Source organism: Anser cygnoides, chromosome 18, assembly GCF_040182565.1.
Source record: "Anser cygnoides isolate HZ-2024a breed goose chromosome 18, Taihu_goose_T2T_genome, whole genome shotgun sequence".
In the NCBI taxonomy this organism is placed as follows: domain Eukaryota; kingdom Metazoa; phylum Chordata; class Aves; order Anseriformes; family Anatidae; genus Anser; species Anser cygnoides.
The window spans coordinates 10,036,036-10,057,471 of record NC_089890.1 but is presented as its reverse complement, the minus strand read 5'-3'; the positions used below and the strand labels follow the sequence as shown (position 1 = coordinate 10,057,471).

General features: G+C 39.4%; 2 protein-coding genes across 8 annotated transcripts in view; both read right to left on the bottom strand.

The window, feature by feature from the left end:
* The window catches only part of BRIP1 (BRCA1 interacting helicase 1), a 120,440-nt gene extending 116,580 nt beyond the window's left edge, over positions 1-3,860 (bottom strand). Inside the window, exons 1-6 of one of the 7 annotated variants that reach the window (XM_066979409.1) lie at positions 3,647-3,860; positions 3,193-3,283; positions 2,191-2,323; positions 1,325-1,436; positions 590-784; positions 182-309 (exon numbers count right to left, since the gene is read on the bottom strand). In XM_066979409.1, coding sequence (XP_066835510.1) covers positions 182-309; positions 590-784; positions 1,325-1,436; positions 2,191-2,283 — 528 coding nt within the window. In that variant the 5' untranslated portion in view covers positions 2,284-2,323; positions 3,193-3,283; positions 3,647-3,860. Of the gene's footprint in view, positions 1-181; positions 310-589; positions 785-1,324; positions 1,437-2,190; positions 2,324-3,192; positions 3,623-3,646 lie in introns of those variants that run through there. The other 6 variants (XM_066979410.1, XM_066979411.1, XM_066979408.1 and 3 more) reach the window with 6 other exon arrangements.
* A 140-nt stretch (positions 3,861-4,000) lies between these two features.
* Positions 4,001-21,130, bottom strand: INTS2 (integrator complex subunit 2). The gene is made up of 24 exons (XM_048074283.2): positions 20,736-21,130; positions 20,246-20,384; positions 19,431-19,533; positions 19,030-19,143; positions 18,222-18,352; positions 17,953-18,126; positions 17,541-17,767; positions 16,907-17,032; positions 16,262-16,333; positions 16,053-16,167; positions 15,658-15,726; positions 15,092-15,226; positions 14,406-14,582; positions 13,584-13,692; positions 12,633-12,737; positions 11,992-12,156; positions 11,577-11,778; positions 11,345-11,470; positions 9,701-9,890; positions 8,840-9,085; positions 7,704-7,811; positions 6,439-6,544; positions 6,090-6,266; positions 4,001-5,517 (listed from the first exon to the last, which is right to left on the bottom strand). Exons 1-24 carry the CDS (start codon positions 21,026-21,028, stop codon positions 5,348-5,350), a joined length of 3,579 nt encoding a protein of 1,192 aa, XP_047930240.2. The 5' UTR covers positions 21,029-21,130; the 3' UTR covers positions 4,001-5,347.
* Between the last annotated feature and the right edge of the window lie 306 nt (positions 21,131-21,436).

Sequence of the window (21,436 nt, the reverse complement as noted above, 5' to 3'; positions counted from 1 at the left end):
ATATAATGCCACAATGGGCTCCTTTGTTACAACAAAAATGAACAAAATCTGTCAATCTAAATTATGTCTGTGATATGACTCAACAATTCTCTCTGCCTTTCCCTGAAACGTTGATTGGTATTTGACAGCTTTGTTTGAGAGCTGTGCCTGGGTCATCTTACTGCCAATAAACTTTGCTCACCTGTTGCTCAGTTTCTAAAGGACGAATCCTCTTCCTGTCTACTTGAAAATCATCACTCTCACTTTCACATAGAGATGCCCTTTTTTTGGCAGACAATTTTGAAGCTAGGGTATTGCTTTCCATGCATCCTAAAAAATAAAAAAATGTTTTTTTAAAAAAAATGCATGTCCACTACTAGAAATGCATTAAGCAGCGGCAACATCTAAAAAATAGAATTTATTACAAATATGGTTAAGACACATGATACAGGAAATTTCTAGAGTACCAATTCCATGCAGGGCAGAATCAATGAGCACTCTGCTACTATGATGGTAAAATAGTTCCTGACTTGAAAGCATAAAAAGTGACATTGTTGGCTGTATATTTTACTGCTAGAACGGATTTTTAGCTGCCTATGTACGAAGTTACCTGTGTTTGTTTGCAGGCTTCCAGTTTTTATGGAACTTTCTGTTTCATAATTATTAGAAGAACAAGAAGCACCATGATTCACACTTGTAGCAGCCTCACTGCTCTCCGATTGGGAATGACACGTACAGCGACACAGTGGTAAGGCTTCTGGCTCTTTGTCTTCCTTTTCACATGACGATTTAAGCAGTGATTTCTCTAAGGAAGATAAAGGACACGGTCATTTGTCTTCCATTAAAACCTATTCGGGATTATATGCGAGCACTAGACTTTCATAACCGTTAAGACGAAAGAGTTCATTTAGGTACCAGTTATAAACCTCACATCCCTCTACATTCTACACAGCCTGAACAAGCTGTCATCACTCTTTGAAGAGCTGCAGTGCAAAGAACTGTAACAACTTGCAGAACTGAAAAATACCCCTCTTTTGCAATTCAGTCTGTGTAACTGCCAGCCACAGGTATTTGCTTTTAAAGTTTCAACAGCCGTATAATTCCCTTATGATAACAGATAGCTAAATCCATTTTAACACGACAATTACTTTGCTTAGTAGTACTGGCCGTTACTGTTTTGCTTGCCTAACGCCACGTTGCCAATAAGCCAATACATATAACCATGGACAAAGACCCAGCTAGACTCCTGAAACCAAACGTTCAAAGGCTGAAAAACAACAATTCATTATAACTTACTTTGGTTAAAAAAAAAACAACGATGAAAACAGACATTACAACAACTTACCATACATAGACCGCTGCCATGATAATGCAGAACAAAGTAACGCCAAGCTTTTGCCGCTTCCTGTGGGGCTCTCCAACAAACAGTGTTGCCTGCTATTTAAGCCCTTAACTATCTTTAAAGAGAATAACAAGAACAAGATCAGAATTAACAGGGAAAAAAAAAAAAGAGGATATCTTTAACTATGCTTCTAAAAATAGATCAGGACAACTGCTACCTTGTAAAAAACAAAAACAATCCCACCCAATCATCTTTCAGAGTAACCACAGGTCAACCAGCCTTAGCTGTATTTTTCTCAAGAGGAACATGCTCCATAAGGTTCCCTTACAGGGGACTGTGATACGCTTACCCGTGCACAACACCTGATGGAGCTACCTTGCTTTCTTTAATCTTACAGAGCCAAAACACTGAGAACATGTCAGACAACAAATGCAACTGTCCCACAGAGAAAAAAAAATGTTTAAAACTTCTTAAATGTAAAGTATAATTCTTTTAGAGAAACTCTCATGAAAGTGAAAACTTACTAAGTACTACATCTGTTTAAAAGACATTTACAAAATCTTTTCCTCTTTACATTCTCACAAAATTATATAAAATTTGTATTAGAACATATTTACTTAAATAAGCGTACATGTTACAAAATACAACTTGATTCTTAGCCCTCAATGTTCACAAATCCAAGTGTACTTCAACATTACCCCGTCAGGGGCCAGATATCATTGTACAGCACAGAGACCAGTAAGTTACATTGCACTGAAATTCTCAAGATATTGGAGGCTCCTAATTTAACATACTCGTTTCCTAAAGGCTGACAGGTACTGCAAAGCATAAGCTATTAGCTCAGCAGATGCTAACATGAATCTACTTACAGCATTCATCATAGCAAGCTGTGAAGGGTAAGCCTTGCAAGGGAATATAATCTTCACTCCCCCAATAGTATATTCTGACACATCAGAAGACATTGCTGCTTTTTTTTTTCCCCTGCTTATTTCAGGTTTATAACTGCAATAAAAAACAGTATTAACAAGTCAACATTAACAACCAGACGAAGCCTGAAACAACATATGGTACCAAACAAAAACAAGTAGAAACTGCTAACCTGATAAGAGGGCTAAGAGTTCAGCATGTTAACGAAAGTGGCATGTATATGAGTAGCATTTATACTACTTGTCATCTGTTCAGGCTCGGTCCTTGTTACAGATAAAAACAAGTTACCGCCATCTGATGAGTAACAGTAGGAATTTCGGCAATTTTAAAACAACAACAACAACAAACTACGAACGAAATTCATACATCATTTTAGCTTTTACTTCTCAGGTGGAATATTGTTGGGATAAGAGCCTGTATCCATGGACAGCAAATATTTTAGGATATTGAAATGACTAATAAGAAAAAAAAAACAATTTTCCCATTCTGCAGGTCCATTAGCAGAAGACGCTAAAACAGCAAGACGGCGCAAGGCACGATTCAGCTGGCAAGGGTTGCTTGCAGTGTTTATTTTATGGCCATGAGAAAGTACAGTTGGACACTGACTTTAAGAAAGGGATGTTTTAAACCAACACCTTTCTTTTACTGGTAATGCAGTAGTTACTCTGAGGGGGAAATGTGCTGTCGTTCACTCTACTATTCCGTTCTGTTAGCGTTATTTCACGTTTTTCTCGCTCTGGAGAATAAAAGTAAGTCAGCTTCCCTGTCACGCTGAAAATTCTTAATTAAAAACACAGTAGACCTGTATGGCTTTAAAAAAAACGGCTAGTTTCTCAAAGACACAGAAACTCATCTTCCAGGTTTTCAGCGCGTATAGAATAAAAGAGCAGTTTTATGTTGGCGGTCTTCCAGCGATACGTGAACTCGCTAACCTGTGCCCTCACCTGGCTTTTAACGTGTAAACAGACACGAGAAAACCACCGCCGTGTGCCGTGATTCACCGCCAGCACCGGCTCTGCCAACACCAAGGAAGCCCTAGCGAGAAGAGACGAGACCGGGAGCTCACGGCCAGCCTCTCCCCTGACACCGCAGCCGGGGAGAGGCTTTCCCTCAAACACTGGGGGTGTGTGGGGGGCGTCTGTTAACGGGGGGCTGCTCGGAACCGAGTTTAAGCGGTCTCTGCCCCTGAAAGCACAAGCCGGGGGGGGGGGGGGAATCCGCCCCACAGCGGGCAGAAGGCGGCAGCCAACGGAGGCCCGGGGAGGTGAGAGCACGGCCCGGGGAGTCCCGCGGCGGGGCGGGGCAAGGCACGGAGCCCCCGGGGCGCTTTGACCTCCCTCAGGGCCGCCCGCGGAGCCCTCCTCCCCCCTGCCCGCTCCCTCCCCGGGCCGCGCTCACCTCACCTCAGGCGAGGCCGCCCCCGGCAGCCTCCCGCTTCCCGCCTCCCGCGCGGCTCGGCCCCGCCCGCCAATGGGCTGAAAGGGAAGGGCGCCGAGCCGCCACTCGGCGAGCCGCACACTGAGCGGCTCCCACCCCCCCCGCCGCACGGGTAGAGCCAATGGTGATGGGGCGTGTTGGCTTCCGGGTTGCACTCGTTGCTAGGTAACCACGCAGGGCAGCTCCTCCAGCCGCCCTGGGGCTGGAGTTGGGCCTTGGCTGCGCCCCCATTTGCTGCTCCCCCTTTGTTGCTCCCCCCCCCTTACATCAGTGCCTGCAGATCCCTTTCACATGGAAAGTATAAACACCTACGAATCGATTCAAATCGTCTTTTTTTATTTTTTTTTTAAATTTAAATACAAATACAGCATATAAAATTACACGACAGGAAAAAACACCACGTGTTGAAATTATTTACATACATTACACCGAGATGACAAAACCATCCTTGGGAGCCAGACGGTGCCGGCACACGGTCGGGGCACACCGATGAGCCTGGCACACAGCTGGGAACCAGGCTCGGCCACCCAGCTCTAGCCTCTCCCACTCGCTGTCCATCACAGGAAGCAGACATATGCAAGACTTTCTCAAGTCACACTAAAGAATCAGACCGTTATTTCTGGAATGTAAACTAGCTTAAACTGAAAAATATTTTACTTAATTAAGGATCCTGGATGTTGTCGTTCAAGAAACAGCAAATCTGGGCTGCCAAGCTTAGCAATCCAAGTGTGTTGAAGTACAACATTCAATTCTGGCACAACAGCCAAACAAGCTTCTTTCTCTGTTGCAGACGCATGTGCTGCCTCACATAAGAGCTTGTGTAAGCTTCAGGAACATTGCACCATAAACGCCCTTCTGCAATGCCCCAAAACATCCGTCAAGGCTAACTGCTGCAGTTGTAAATGAAGGAACAACCAACTGCACGCAGTAAGCACAAGGGATTCTTCAGCCTTCTTGGTCACTGAGCTGTGTGGAACTGCTTTGGTACGGCTGAAATCTGTCATCCCTTTCACTACAGGAAATGTAGCTTCTGGCACTGTCGTCTCCAACATTAATTTCTGTTTAAGCTTATCCTGACGACAACTTAAGATACCTTTTCCACTTTATTCCTTTGAGACCAGTTTCAAACTTCCACTGAAGGCTGTCTGATCTTTAAAGTTATTGGTCTCATGAATTCACATTTTGACCAATGGTTTGAAAAGGGAAAAAAAAAAAAAAGTTAAATCTTTTTCGCTCTGCAAGGTCGTGGGACAGTCATTTATTTGAATTTTAGTAAAGCTCTCCAATCTCAATTTTTTCTTAATTTGTTGAGCAAACGACAAAATAATGGTTAAGTTCTTACTTCACAGTGTCAAGAAACCTTTTATGGGTGCATTGCTGTATCACAGAATTGCACAGTGTGCAACCAAGCAAGCCTGAAAGATCACGCTTACTTTCACTGGAAATGATTTACCTGCCACAACAGCCTCAAAAGTTTTCACTGGAAGCAAAACAAGTCTCCTTGAAGTATTCTTTTCTTTTAAGAAGGTTCAGACATAACCGAATCCAGTGAAAGAAAAATTTCTTGTGCTCCAGCTCCTCAATCCACTTTGGCAGCTCTATCCAAATTTAGACACCATAGGCCATGGGACTAGCTACAGTATAATCTCATTTGCGTTCTTCCTAAACTCCACTTACGCTCATGTTAATTATTTCAATGATAGTGCTCTCAACACACTGGCATAACTGAACATCAGGGTCCATACTTGCAAAATCCCTTGAACAACTTTTGTAAGGTGAATCTTTACAAAGTCCTGACACCTCATTTGGTTTCTCTTTTAGTTGCTGGAGACCTAAAAAAAAAAAAAAACATAAATGAATAAATGAATACAGCTGTTATATTACACCCCTAGCATAAACGTATGCTATGAAATTGTCAATTTAAACCCAATACATGAAACAGTGATGGTTGATGGTTGAATTGCACAGATTATTTCTACAGATACTACAACAACTTGTCTTTTCCATTTATCTGTATCTGCCTCCTTGTTTCTTTTTGTATTCCCTCTTAATCTCTTAAACACAAATATCATAGCATAGATAGCATCAGAGAACACTGAATCACATGAGTAAAACATTTGTGTTAGACAGAAAGACAGAATTACTTGCTAAAAATCAACCAGTAGATTTAAACAGTTGTACAAGACTCAGCTCATTTGACTGTGCATTTCCAATGGCTTCCAGCCCCTTCAGCTTCTAACTTCTCCAACACAATAAATCCACTGAACCTTATCCCTTCTGTATTTACAAAATAACAGTAGTACATTTCATATTGCATTTACTATGCTGAAACATTTGAAACATTAACATTATTTTCTCCCTAGGACCATGACGTTACCTTTGAAATACAAGCTGCTTTACTTACGTGTAATAATTGGGTCAAAGTCTCTCGTCTGCGTAGCAACATCAGAGGCACAAACTTGCCCAATCTGTATCAGCAGAGACATAATATCCTCATACAAAGGAGGGAAGGCTTGACAGAATGACACCAAACAAGGCAGGGTTGGCATAAAAAAGGTATAGCGCTTTGACTGGGTTAGAACTATAAAGGAAAAGGAAATGGTTAAGTAAAAAAGCAACTATTATCAAAATCCAGTCAAGAATTGTTACTTTTACAATCGTAATTAACACAGTGGCATTGTGGCAAAATTTTATTCAACCCAGACAAATCTAACTTACTAAACAATGCATTTAGGAGTTGCTGGAATGCTTACCTGTGAGTAGGGTTCCCATCACATTGATAGCTAAACGAGCCACACTGAGAGATTTAGGCAGTGCATATTGGATGCACAAATATGAAAGTAACTGGATAGCAAATATCTGTTAAGTAGGTGAGAGGCAAAAGAAAAAAAAGCAAAAAGTTATAAATTGTTTTGTAGTTTCAATCCGAAGCTCTTCATGTAATTTAGGAGTTAGTAAATATTCCCCACCTTATAGTAAGAAAATAAAAGCAAGAGAAATCTTAAAAATAGTTACTGTGAAATTTTTATGCTGCCGTATAAAAAACTAAAAAAATCAGATGTTTAACATTAAACAAGTATCTGTTAGCCTTTCAGAATCTCCATCACAGACACAATTTGTTCCAACATTAACAATGAGCAACAAAACATCACAATTTACAATGTAATCTTTGTAAAAACTGTTAAGTGTCCAATGTGTTCTAGCTTTAACTTTACTTGAGTGCCTCCTCACAAACAGCAACTTAGTATTTCAAGAGGATTACTTAAGAGCAACTAGGAAGTTGGTTTGATTTTTAGCCCCAAAAATTCCAGTTACCTAGGGCTAACCAAATATGTAATCTTCCCTTGTCACAGCATACCAAATCAGTGTCTATAAATTGTTCTAGAAAGTAATCATAAACAATTATTTGACATTATTTTTAACAATCATCATGAGAAGGCTTCAAAAATATAGGTGAATATTTAAAAAAAAAAAAAAAATCCTGACTCCCTCTTTGCTAAGCTTGCTTCGAGAAGCAGTAGTAATAATCTCTGGAAGAAAGTCCTGGTAGTCAAAATTTTCACAAGAATAAAATTTTGATCTTTAGACTGCTTCTTCTGTTTTGCAGAGTATCTTTACCAAAAAAGGTTTTCAAAATCTAAACCTTTATGCAAGTTCCTCTAGCTATAAAGTATCAGATAAAAGCTAAGAAGGTAAAACTTCTGCCAACTGATACATAGGCAACATATACAAAAAAGTTGTTATTGAAAGTGCTTTTATGTTCTTGAAAGTAATATTGAAATTCAGGAGCATCTCCTAAACAAGTGTACACAGACATGTCAGCAGAATCGTCACAATCCCAGATTTGGTGGCAGGGCTTTTAATCTAAGGTGAAAGTGCTACCGATACTACCTTAATATACTGGTCAGGTTAGAACGAGACTTATTGTTAAATGATCCTTTTATTTCCTCCCCCTAACCAATACTGCATCGGTGTTAACTACTTACAGTGACTCCCAAACGAGATGACTGCACAGTACCTGTTTTTCAAGTTCAGGCTGGGCAATGAGCTCAGGTATGAAATCCAGACAGATGTGCATTGATGGAATCCCCGCCACTGTCAGTGCCAGAAGTTCGCATGGATAACCCTGTGGGATTAAGGAAAGAAAACAGATATGCCCAAGGTGTTTAAAAAACTCTGCTTCAATTAAAGTTTTAAATTAGATCTGCATTAATGCTTTTTTTTCAAAACAAATATAACTTGCTTTTGTTCAGAAAGACAAGCAACAGGCCTGTACCCCCAAGGCAACATGAAGTAGGCTGGGTGACACACCCAGGGTCTGAATCAGTTCTTTATCCACAGGACTCAACCTATTATTTGCATATAAATTCCCTCTCTGCTCCCCAAACTAAACCAAGCTGCATTGACTCTTTTCTTTTGTGTCCTTGCCCTGCGTTCCAAACACCACTGTAGGCCCCAACTTGCTTATTTCACAACTGCACTATTACAACTTTTCCAGTCACTTAATCAGTTCCAGGTCAAGGCAAATTAACTGCTTTTAGAGAGACTACCATCTGGCAATGAGCGATTTAACACATACCAAAAAACATATTTATATAAAAAATTTCCTAAGCCTCCCCCCCCCTTCTTTTTTGTGAGGGCCTACAGCTGCTGTGGCAGGGGCATCCTTTCTCCTTCCACTCTAAAGAGATAAAGTGTGCCCTAGCAAAAAGGAAAGATAAGAAGAAATTGATATTTGAGGCCAAATTACAGTTTTGAATAATGGGTATATTAATTCAAGAACATGGCCAGAAAAACATTAAACCACACAAGATGTGGAACAAGTAATTACAAGATGAGTACACCAGTTTTCTTTGGCCTAGAGTGGACAACTACTTCAGTATAAATAATGGCAAAGGCACAAACAATGCATGTGTTTGATGATGAAGAACAGGCATACTTTAGCTGCTCCCCTCTCAGCTACAACACCGAACAAAAGCACTGAAATTTGGTGGAAATGTGGGCACTACAAATTTGGGAAGACGGGAAAAAGAGGAGTGTGATTTTGTAATTTGTGAGGAACACAACAATAGCATCCAGCATTCTTTGACCACTTCACGTGGCTCTCTCCTAACCAGAAGAAACATGAAAGAACTAAAATAATGCAAACCAGACCTGGAAATGAACTAGTTTTACTATGTTGGGGTCAGCTATATACATCTGATGCAGCAGACAGCAGATCAGACACTGGACCTCTCGAAGATTGCAGAGCAAGCTATCTTCTTCTTCCTCTAGTTCTGGACTCTTAGGACCCGAGGTACTCTGAACGCTCTTCAGCAAACTGTATGTATTACTGCCCTGAGTTTTCTCTTCTTCTGTCGGTAAGCAGATCTCTAGAAGAATCTGCACAGCAGCGCTGTCCTGTGAAGAAAATAAGCAACAGAGCGCACATAAAAAAAGAAATAAGAAACGAAATACAAAGTAATGACAATTTAAGAAACTAAAGGCTGCCAAATGGCTAGAATTACTGGATATAGAATGTTTTTCTGTAAGGAAAAAATAAAACCACAACTCAGTTCAAGAACCATAAACCCTAGAGAACATTAACAAATTAACTGAACAAAAGCTTAAATCCACCAGATTATCATAATCACAGATGAGAACAATCTTTTCAAGGGAATCACGTATTGTTTCAAAATATATCTCCAACGGTCCCCTAAAGCATCCAGATCAGAGAAAAAATGCTCACGGCCATGCAATTCACAGAATTTGGAAGGGACTACACTACCCATTTAAGTATAAAACCTCCATTAACTCAAAAATCATCTTCTAAGAGGGACTCTAGATGTGCCATTCTTCCAGACAACAGTAAGAAGAGAATGTCTGTGAAACAGGATTACTCAGGAATTCCTGAGAAAATATTCAACAATTTGAATGCAGAAAAAAAAAAAGAGATGACCTTTTTATTTATTTTCCATTTCTGTGTTTTGTGATTGTCTTTCCTCATGTCATTTAATATCCATCCCTCCCCCTTACCTGAGCAGCAAGCAATGCATTTTTTAATTCTTCCCTTGTAACTTCTGGGGCTTCTGGACCCATTGCATTATTTTGGGATGGCCTAATGTCCTGTTCTGCTGTTTCTTTTAGGTGAGAATTGAGGTAAGCTTTTGAAGCAAGAAGATATCCATTCAACATGTGCAAAGTTATATCCATCAGAGGAGGGCTCCTAATATAGGAACACATACAATAAAGCCATTTCAGTAAACAGAATAATAGACAGTAAGAGTAAAAACAAACTAAGAACTCCACAAAGATTCACTTGGTTGTACTCTGGTCCATACTAAAGCTGCTTTCTCCAACACAGCAAAATACTAAAGGTCACAAGTCTTTCTGCTGTCCTGCCACTCAGTCCTTCTTCTCTCATGCACGCGTATGCATGCACACACTGTACACAAACAATGAGCTACTTCAGAGAATAACTTCTCACAAACACAGGAAACTAGAAAAATTTCTGCTCTATGTGAATTTAAACCAAAATAATGATCTGAATGATGGAGAAAAAGTAAGGCAGAGAAGCTCTAAACAACTGCTTCCACAACACTAACATGATAGCTTTCAAACCACATTGTATTATAAATCTCTCTGACAGTTTTAGAAGCTTAGGATTTTCAATTTGTAACCAGGGCTGAATGGACATACATTTAAATATTTCTCCTACGGGTTGGCATTAAAGATGTCATCAACAGAAACTTGAAGTCTAGCAGAGTTGTAGCAAGCCTAATGAAAATTGGATTAACAGCTCAATTGCTAAAAGGCAAAGGGGCAGATGCATACCAACAAGAACATGAAGAACAAATCGAGATGATACTAGCCATTTATTATGAACAGAAGGGTACTAAAAAAAAAAAGCAAAAAGGGAAAAAATAAACCACAACTGACAGAAGATGTGAAAAAGAATACAAAAAGGAAAAAAGCTAGAGGCTGAAGTACTTTTACAAGCTGGTCTGCTGCTATCAGTTATGATCATTTCTACTACTAAAATTCTCAGCTTGTTCTTCTATATCAAAGTCATTCTGCAGCTTTACACATCCTCCTCTGTCATCACTGACAGCTACAGGAAGTAATTTCTAAGTACTGCTAAAAGACTTAGTTGAAAAATGAAGCAAATCTACCTCTGCGATATACATCCAGCACCCACTGGCAGAAACCATTAGCCAAAAAAGAGAGTATTTACAGGCCCATGAAGGATGTCAAATGACAATTGTGAAGTCGAAGGATGCTACAGTTACAACCACCACCACCACCATGTGGCAGCAGCCATTTTAAGCATGCTGCAGTGTCTAGAACAAATTCACACACACAAACCTAAAATGGATGATCTATGTGCAAATCTCAGAGTTTCCAGAATAGAACTACATGTAAGGCCGTTTTACAAGACGCTCAGCTGGACAATATGACATGCTCAAACAGCGTGCACAGTTCACTCAATCCTCAGACCAACAAGCTTAATACAAGAATATGGTGCAGCAAAAGATGGATCTTAGAAGCTCGTAAGACTAGTTTGAAAATATTTCAAAGTACTGAACATTTTTAGTTTTCTATGAGACATCTTTATGTACAGCACTCACTATGTACCAACGTAAGTACTGCAGGGCATAAAAAGTTAGAAGAGATGCTTACCTATGAACTCTCTGATCACATCTTAGTACAATCAAAGGATCAATCATCAGATCATTCTGAGTGTACTTCTGCTGTCGGACTATTTTTACTGAAGGCTGCAGAGCATTAACGGTCATAACCCACAACCTAAGATGAGATTATTTTAAAGGTATTTTTAATAGTCCATAAGAAAAAAAAAAGGATTTGTTTGTTGCTGTTTGCAACAGCAAACTAAATAGTATTTTGAGCCTACCTTCTCGGCATCACAGTGTTAAGAACCATCCAAAGTTTATTGACGGTCTGAAGAATCCTCCGAGGGACTCCAGCATTCAGCAAGCAATTCATATTTGATGTCAATACTTCTGCATATGGGATCAATTCACCAGCTGAGAGAAGTGTTAAGTGTTCTAAAATCTGCATCAGCTGGGTATGATTTCCAGGCAGCATGGAAAATGCTATAAAACAAAGACAATGGTAAAACTGGACTTCTGACATTTTTGCTGACTTCTTGACCTGAGGACTCACAAGTTAACGAGCTTGCAGCAGAATATTTTGTTTGATCATACTGCGTTTGCATAAAGAAATTAAATGACTATGCACTTCCAAACCCACTACATTCCTTCCACCAGTTTGGAAAGCGAATTGCTTTCTTCAAACAAAGCTTTTACCTTCCTGGAGCTGTTTAGGAGAATGATTCTTCGCAATGTTTGTAAGAAGCATCCTCCTCAGTAAGGCATCAGTGCCTGTGATCTGTTCCTCACAGATCCAGTCTTCCACGATGCAGAGGTGAGGGTAGTTAGTTGCAAGAAGGCGTAACAGTGCAGAATGCAAGCCTTTAAGGGCATTAAGAAAGTATACACTTTAGATTTAAACAGCTATATTAGTCACCTGAACACATTTGTGCCTACCATTTCAACAACAGATCTTAACTGAATCACTGCCAAAATGTTCAGTGAGCTTGCACATTTAGAGTCTGAAATTCTACCTCCAACAGAAAGGAAAAGTTCCATTTTGGGAAGGTGGGAGGACCCTACAGTAGCTTTTAAACTTAGCCTGAAACAATTATAAATTCTCAGGTAATTCCCACGCTAACTACTCTAGGTAGGTGAGGACTACTCTAGAAAGAACTACCCTCCTCAAACTTTCACTGTTACTCTTTACATTTATCTGTAATTTCACTAGTTACTATTGACACAGTTTAAAAGAAACAAAAAGGCAAGCACACTATGAAACAACCAACAGCAGAAGAGCTGGAAACAAGCTTAGCTTTCTTTCTTCCTGGAGGTTAGACTTTGATGCACAGATATACCTCCCAGCTCCTGCTGCAGTCCTTGGGCCTGCCGGATGAGGTACTTGATTGGAATCTGATCCATTAACGCTGAAGAGTACGACTTGGGTTTTCTTTGCATGGCAGCTATAAGGGAATGGGAAAAAACCCACACATAACAGTTAAAGTGTGAAAAAATATATATTTCCCTGACTAAATCAGTAAGTTAAATGTAAGACATTAGCCCCTATATTATTCAATTAAAATAGAGAAAACCCCTAATAGCACACCTCATTCCTGGTAAAGCATTAAGCTAAGCCCTTTAGGAAACAATTTCTGTGAACATTTCCATTTAAAGATTTCCCTGTCGTTTAGATTTTTCACAACATCTTCACACTATTTTTGATCAAGTCCAACAGATTTTGAGATCATATTCAAATCTGCACTGTTTTTATTCAACATTAAAAAAGCAACCACTAGATATAAGTACTATGTTTTCATTGAAATGAAACTCAGTCAGTAACATACACAACACTCTTTTAAAAGCCCAAATTTTAAGGGTAAAAAGGGATCATTCAGCCTTGCCAACTATAAAATTATAAAATTGCCAGCCTAAAGAGATGTGCTTAGTTTGCTGACACATGAACAAATGAATATCTAAAGTGATTAAGAAGTCTTAGTTATTTGTTGGTAATATTTATCACATGGTCAAAAAAAATTTATTAAAATATAGAAATACATTTATATAAATATAATTTTTTTTTGGCTAGCTTGGATCTTTTTCAATCTGGAAAATCAATTACTCAATTATGGAGTTTTAGCAGAAAGTTTATCTGTTTAATTTCTGTGGCAGTGCTGCATTTACTACAAGAATCTAAGCTTTTCATACTGTGCTTCAATCTGACAGCAACATAAATTTTGGTTATTGTAAGAATTCCTCTAGTTGCATCAAATTTTTAAATTGCTATTTTTCAGAGATGCATTCACATATACCGAGTGTCTTTGTGTTTGCCAGAAGTGCTTCTTCGTACGACAGGACATAGTAGAGGACAAGCAATTGCGTTGTGATGCTGTAACGCTGAGTAAGACGAGTATTTTCTCCCTGTATAGAAAACCACATAAAAAAGGTCATGTTGTATTCCTGATTCCTGAGAACAAAAATTTGTATTTACCTGCAAATATGAAGAAGGATAAAGCAATAAACCTTGTATAAAAATATCAAGCCATAGGAGGTCCAAGCTGAAAGTTGCAGATTTTTTTTCTTTTCTTAAATGAGTTTCAAACATAAAAGGTATTTTTGATGTCTTGGAATTCCCAGGATTCCAGCACAAGTTAATGTTTACTACTCATTCAACATGCATTCAAGCTACCCACACTTCCATCAAAAAGAAGATGTTCCTTCCAAAAACAGCTAGAGTGCTTCAATTACGTAGTATTTTTGATCTAAGAAGGCCAAATCAGTAAAAAATTATACAAATCCAAGATAAACAACTCCTCTTTCCAATTCATTTTCCTGTTAGGAAGAACCTGTGATTTTTAAGAAGTGTTCTAATTTGCATTTTTAATAGGGTGAGTTGATTACTTCCCAAAGAAAAGGGTAAAAGGGGGACAAATATCAATTCTCCGAGAAATCTAGGTAGCACTAACAAGACTCACTTATAAACACATGACCATCAATGTAGGGCAACGAGTATATAAGGACTAAAGACAAAAAATTAGACAACTTACAGAATCTGAAACAAGCATGTCTACAATATACTGAACCACACGTACCTTGACATGAAACTACATGAAAGAAACAAACAAATCATTTACCCCAGTGAGTCCCTGGAAAACATTCAGTATCTCCTGTTCCGTGACAGGCTGATTTGTGGCTTCTGGGTTGGATTTTGATGCAGGAGTAAGAATAGAGTTAATGTAGACATCAATAAGAGGAAGCAGCTGAGGATGGAGTGGAGTGGTGGTTTCACAGAGCTGCCGATAGATCCAGTCCTAGAAAAAAAACACGCCACTATGTTTAGTTTCAAAGCTGACAGGTAATTCTTTTGTTTGCAAGTACCTTCCGTTTTAACTAGTTACAAACAAATGTATTTGAATGAGGTTTTGACTTTGGAAAGTATAATACCTGTTCTGAGTTGAATGGAGTCACAAACTGCATATCCCGAAAGAGCTTTCTCTGCTCTATGAAGATCTACCAATAAAGCTTGTGTCCTGGCTGAAAACATCGCTCAGACCATGATTATATTAAGCACAGAAAAGTGACAGGGATAACCTTCTAATTATATGTAACGTAACTAACTTCAGACTCCTGGATTACAGAGCTATAACTAGGTATCCTAACTTAATATGTTGTCCCGTCTTAAATCACATGGTAATAGGCTTAAGATTCATGAATAATTCTGTTCATGTTGTAACTTCTCAGGCAATTCTACCAAAAAATGAAGCCTGCAAAGCCTAGTCAACATCCAAAACAGAGAACAGAAATAAAATGAATATCATACCTTAATGGATACTTTGTGCTTGGTGAATGACCGGCTTCTTAAAAGCTGGTAAATGCAGTGAATAGGTAAAAAACCAATAATGTTGGCACTGAGATTGCCTGTAACCGGCACACGAACTGCATGGGCTGTGACAACCTAAAAGAAAGTTCTAATTACCAAGAAAAATACCACAAAAAACTATATATCACTATATCACAATGCATAAGCACAACGTGACAAAGCTGCACAGCTGCATCCTTTCAGGCATTTATTTATTTTTGGTTGTTTGGTAGCTGAAGAACATTTTTATGTAGTTTAATACAGTATATGCAAAACTGTAACAGGCATACTACATTTATAAACAATTCTGGACTATTTTTCTCTTTTGCTTTCCCATTATTTAAAAACAGCCTAATGTTCAAAACGCGTAATTAGATCACTGTACAAAATGAAAAGGCCAAAGTTCTTCGTTATAAGGAGGGTGCAACTTCTTGCAGGTCAAACCAAAGTGATTAAAGAAGAAAAAAAAAAGAAAGAAAAAAATGACAAAGCAAAGGAAAAAAAATAAAGGCTTAGACTTCAAATACCTGTTCGGTGAAAATCTCCTGCGTGAAGATTGTCTTCATTCTGCTCAGAGAGCTGGGCTTTATAACAATCTGAAACAAACAAACAAACAAAACTACTTCCAATTTTAAGTTCTAACTTTCTTTTAAGTTCTGTAAATTTATTTTATTAACTGTTAACTTTTTAAAATTTGTCTTCATTGTGGTACGAGGAAAAGATTCACATATCTAAACTGAGTAATGAAATTAACTAATTTAAGTTAGTTAGTTACTCATTTCTTGCGTATACGTTTACTCAGGTACTTTAGCAAAACCAAAGTTTTTTATTAAAATTAAAGTAAATACAAGAGTATAAATCCACAGTAAGAAAGTGAATTTTAACAGAGAAATGTGTGTTTTAGAAACAGCTTAGGACTTACTTTCATTCCCAAAGTGGAGCAGACCAAATCAATGATAGCACTGAGCTGATTACTGTGGAAATACATGGCTACCAAGAGAAGCATCTCTCCAAAGGAAGCAGACACACCAGAAATGCTACGATAACAAAGAGGAAGAGTTAATTCCCAACAAGACATAAGTAAATGTGAGAATACTGGAATCACTAAAAACAAACGAAGCCTGCTCTCACCTTTCAAAGTAAGCTTCTTCCTTTATCATCCAACTAAGCCACATTACCATGAGTTGCTCCTGTTCTGGTGTACTGCACAAAGAAATTACATAAAAGATCCATTTCCCAGGAATTACAGTTAGTTTAACTAACAATTACTAACAGGAAAAAAAAAAACAACACAGTATTTGAGGAATCTTATACCAGGATACTTTCTGTCACTGTCTACTTCGCATCAACAGCTGATAAGCACTGATATTTAGCATGAACTTCGAAGTCTGGGCAAGAGTCCAGCTGTCAGGCAATTTCCTGTCTTGAAAGCACACAGCAAAAAGCTACATCCATTAAATAACTACGTTGCTACTTTTTTGAATAAGGTCCCTAAAGAATTTAGCTATAAACATGTTCAATGGAAAAGTAACTGGTGAGGCCTACTTTAGCCTTCAAAAACCACTCCAAACTAAGCTACTGCCAATACTCGCCTCAAAAGACTGGCTACCAGCAAGTGGGTGAGCAGAGCAGTTTCAGACACTTACAGGAGTGTGAGATAAATCCCTGCTTAGTATAAAGAATTAGGAGAGGAAAAACTGTGCATCTCTGAAGGTCATTGCCTTAATTGTGTTAAAACAGTAATATCTTTACCAAACTCCTCCTTTATTGAGGTACCTGACAAGAGTGGAGAAGGCCAGAAGCATACAAAAGGAAAGAGAAACAAAGCGAACACCAGCTGGAGTTGCAGGAGGCCGGCTGGTCATCAGCTGCAGGAGCTGCTCAGCTTCTTCATCAGTTGGTCTGAAGGGGGGGAGAGAACACTGATCATTTAACAGCCATTTCCAACCTCATCACAATGGTTAAAGATTAAGTTTTCTCTGTTATTTAATCTGTTTATCAAGTTACTATCAATATATGAATATCAAGATTAACTGGCACTTCTCTTTGAACTTGAGAATCCCAATAAAAATCTCTGCTAAGAGATAACAACAGTGAGAAAACTTCCCCAGGACATTAGCATGCCTATTGGTACAACACACTTTGAACCAAAACTAATGTTGTATGAAGATGCTACATTAGCGCTCTCTAAAACGTAAAACTAGAGAAAAAGAAATTCAAAGTTCATATAAAGTACGTTGCTAGACTATTCAGCTGTTCTACACCCTTAGGCCTAGACTTATTTTAATGAAATCTGTAACGCTGATTTTGCAGCATTAAACAGAGGAACTCATTTCATGCATTAATATTATTTTAGGTTAAAAAAAAGTTGATAGTGAGTAAAAACACAGAGCATTAAAACATTCATTACTTCAGCCCAGCTATTCCCATCAAAGCGCAATAGAGACGTAACAATGCGCTGGCTTTCACGACATGCTCTTCCTTCAGTCCCGAATACACAGACACATTTGGCTCCATATCAACATCTGCTTCTTCAACAATGTGTGTGCTGCGAACCGTGGGAAGGATTCCCATGAGCTCCAGGAGCAGCTGCCTCCTCATTTGCCAAAGCACAGAACTGATATTATCTCTTTTTCTCTGTGTGAGAGGTTAAAAGAAGAGAACAACAATATAAAATTCATCTTATCAGACACTACATTATAGAAGAGCCTCCATAATGATGAATTCAAGAAAAAAAGAAGAGACTGGGAAGGAGTGTTTTGTGGTGTTTTTTTTTAAATAAAATTTTCACCAGGGGAACATGCAAGACATGATTGTCTTACCTGTTGGCCATTTCGGATAAATGTTCCAAACCAAGTTCGAACCTTTGCATTTGTTCCAAGTAGCAAACCACTCACAAAACACACCAGGTCACTCACTCCATCGTCTGAAGATTCATTTTTGGTGTGATCCAGGGTCAAAGCTACACCAAGACCTGGTAGATGGCACTCTTCTACCTAGATAAAATGTCCAGGCTCAATTATCTTTTTACCATTCCAATAAGGATGACACATATGAATCATGTCTCATGACAGGTGAGTTACAGGCTTACCACCATGCCTCGGACCCTCAGAGCTTGGGAAGGGTTCATTTTACACAGGTGACGGAGCGCTTCTGTTCTACGACGGCCTCCAACACTTTCCTCATCCTGCCGTTCACCATTCTTAATCAAGCCTCTACAGACTAAATATCCAACGGGAGGTGTTAGTAAATCTGACCCTTCCAACAGAAAGTCACATACCCATAAACGCAAAGCCAAACCATTTTGTTCGTCTCACTATGATTTATTAGCAGGGCTACTCCAAGAACTGGTGATTAACACTGAGTAGGATGAACAAGTAAATAGTCTTTCTCCTCTGAGAAATTACAGGATCTTTACAGATTTACACGTTATCCAATTATTACTTATACTCTATCTAATATAACCTGTGCATCTGGCAGCCTTAGAGACTGAAATCTTACTGCAGGGTACAGGATATGAAAAGGGCAATGTCAATACAAATTTTTCACATCATAATACAGCTCAATCTGACGGACAGGTACTATTAGCAAAGATAGACCAGGTTCATCATCCCAGTCATTCACTGCCTGAGTCAGCCTTTAGAAAGGTGACCTACAGAGGAGAAGCTGCAACATGCACACAGTGAGTCTACAGTTAGGCTGCAAAGAGGGGAGTGAATGTGATGAGAAGGGGAGGCCTATCAGCATCTGTAAGTTTAAATGCATTCAATTACATTTCATAAGCTAAGCACTCATCAGTTCAAATATTCACAATATATGGTTTAGCCTAGAATGAACTTTATTGCTAGAAACTATTTCAAATCTTTATTTGTAAGCTGGACAAGAAGAAACTAACTCACCCTCGTTAAAGCTATCAGGAACATTGGCCACCAGGAGGCAGAGGAACCAGGCTCCATTTTTAACATGCAACAAAGCTTCAGCTACATCAACTATGGGCAACAGTGATGGCAGCTCTGGATAAAAAGTTTTAAAAGTTACAGAGTTTCACTATGAAACAAATAAAAACTTGCATTTAATATGCATTTAAGTAACATCTCAAATCAATGAATGAAAAAAACTACCTGTGGTTTATTTCTCTTTCAAAAAGCTATACAGCAGAGATTAACCTTAAATCTGTCACAACAGCTCAAAAAGTTTTATATTTTTTTAAGTTTATAAGAAATTATGACGGTTATGAAGTCAAAAGTAATACAACAGTAAAACAACTAACTATATTTGTAGTTTTTATATATACATATACCTGCTTGCAAAATACAGAGAACATCTGCTGCCTCTTCCAGATAGACAGGACTCTCAAAGAGCTCTGAAGATTTGAGAAAAAATTCTCCATTTGATTCTGACACCTACAAGACATTATTCATCATCACTGAACAAGTTTTATGAAACAATTTGTCTGATCAGGCTTTCCTTGTTTCAAATTCAACAGATTTAATGTATTAAGATTGCTAAAAACGTGTAACTAGAAACACAGAATAGTCAAGAATACGTTTAGAATAATAAATATTTACTAGCAGAAGTACTTCAATACAAGTACTATTATTGTTTCTTTCTAGAAGAAAAACACCTGAGAATTCTAAAAACATGTTAAGTTCGCACAAGGAAAATAAAATATAGAAGAAAATAAAATATAGAAGAAAAAAATAAGAGAAATATGGTAGCTAACGTTATACTGCAATAAGAGTAAGAACACAATTTCATTTTCAAATGTAGTTTCTGCACTGATGCATCACAAAATCACGTTATATTTGAGTAAAGCATGTTATAAGATACACCGAGCAAATATTACATTAGAAAAGATTACCCTTATTTGTTCTGAGGAAGAAAGACTTCCTCTAGGACATTGGGTTCACAAGGAGTTTAATCACAAGCCACTGTTCGATAAAATGGAAACTGTAAGCCTTGGTGCAGCAGGTAAGATCAGGAGAAGAGTACTCACAACAGCAGTGGCAGTGGTAATGTAATGGGGCAGTACGTTAACTTATTGAGAGCACAGCCTTCTGGTTCTTCGTCTTGCTAATATAAAATTCACAACTATCCAGAAATGAAGAAATATACCTTATTCATAATTGCCAGTAATTCACTAAGTACGAGCCGGAGCCGGCGAGGCGAATCGCTGTGCTCAAACTCCAGCGTCAGGCCATGCTGCAGCTGCGACACCAAGATGCTTTCTCCACTGCCTCCTCCTAGCTTGTGCCTACCAGACGATTAAAACACAACAGTCACCACGTTTTTTGTACACGCTGACAGCTTTTCAGGTCAAAGACGACAGTAATTCCACAGGAATTTCTTCTATCACGCTAAAGGTTGGGCTGTGGTACCTGTAGAGCGTTAGCCAACCTATTAAGGTGGATTAACGTGGTGTATTCAGAAAATACCAGCAGAATGCCAAGGGTCTGTGCCCCCCACAGCCCAGCCAAGGGCCGAGGCAGCTCCTCGGCCCCTCAGCACGTACCGGCTGCCTCCCACCCCCAGCAGCACCGAATAAACCGAATAAAGCCGCTGGAGAAACCGCAGGGAGGCCTCCGGCAGCCGCCCGGGGAGTTACCGGAGCTGCTGCTCTTTGCTGGCGTCCTGCTCCAAGGCGTGAAAGTCGACGGAGAGCAGGGCCACGATGGAGTTGACCGCCTCGACGCCCGAGAGGAGCCGCAGGATGAGCTTTTTGTCCTGCGCCCAGCTCTGGCTCTGGTCCGCGGGGGCGCAGAGGGCCATGCGCACCAGGCAGGGCAGCAGCAGCCGCAGCTCGGGGTCGCTCAGGGCGGCCAAGCGCACCACGTCCACCTTCTGCATGGCCTCGAAGGCGTAGGGGCTGACGAACTGCAGCCCCGAGCACTCGGCCATGGCGGCGGCCAGCCCCGGGTCCCCTCAGCCGGGCGCTGCCAGCGGCGCGAAGCAATCGCGTCACGGCCCTGAGGGGAGCGGCGGCGGCGGCGGGCGGGAGGCCCCGGCCCGCCCCTTCCTCTCCCTCCCTTCTCCCCGAGAGGAAATAAGGAGACACCGCAATCAAGGCTTCATGAATAATTTATTCCATTGGATTTTTTTTTTGATTTTTTTTTTTAAAAAGTATAAACCTTTTTTTTTTTCTTCTCATTTCCTCAATCACAATTTGTACAACTCAGTGTTTATGGCATTCGGCAGCAATAGTGTTTGTTCCTTAGTCACTTTTATTTTGTCATGATAAATACGACGGCTTGGACCATTAAATGTCACGGCTGTGAGAGAACGTAAATTAAAAAAAAAATAAAAAAA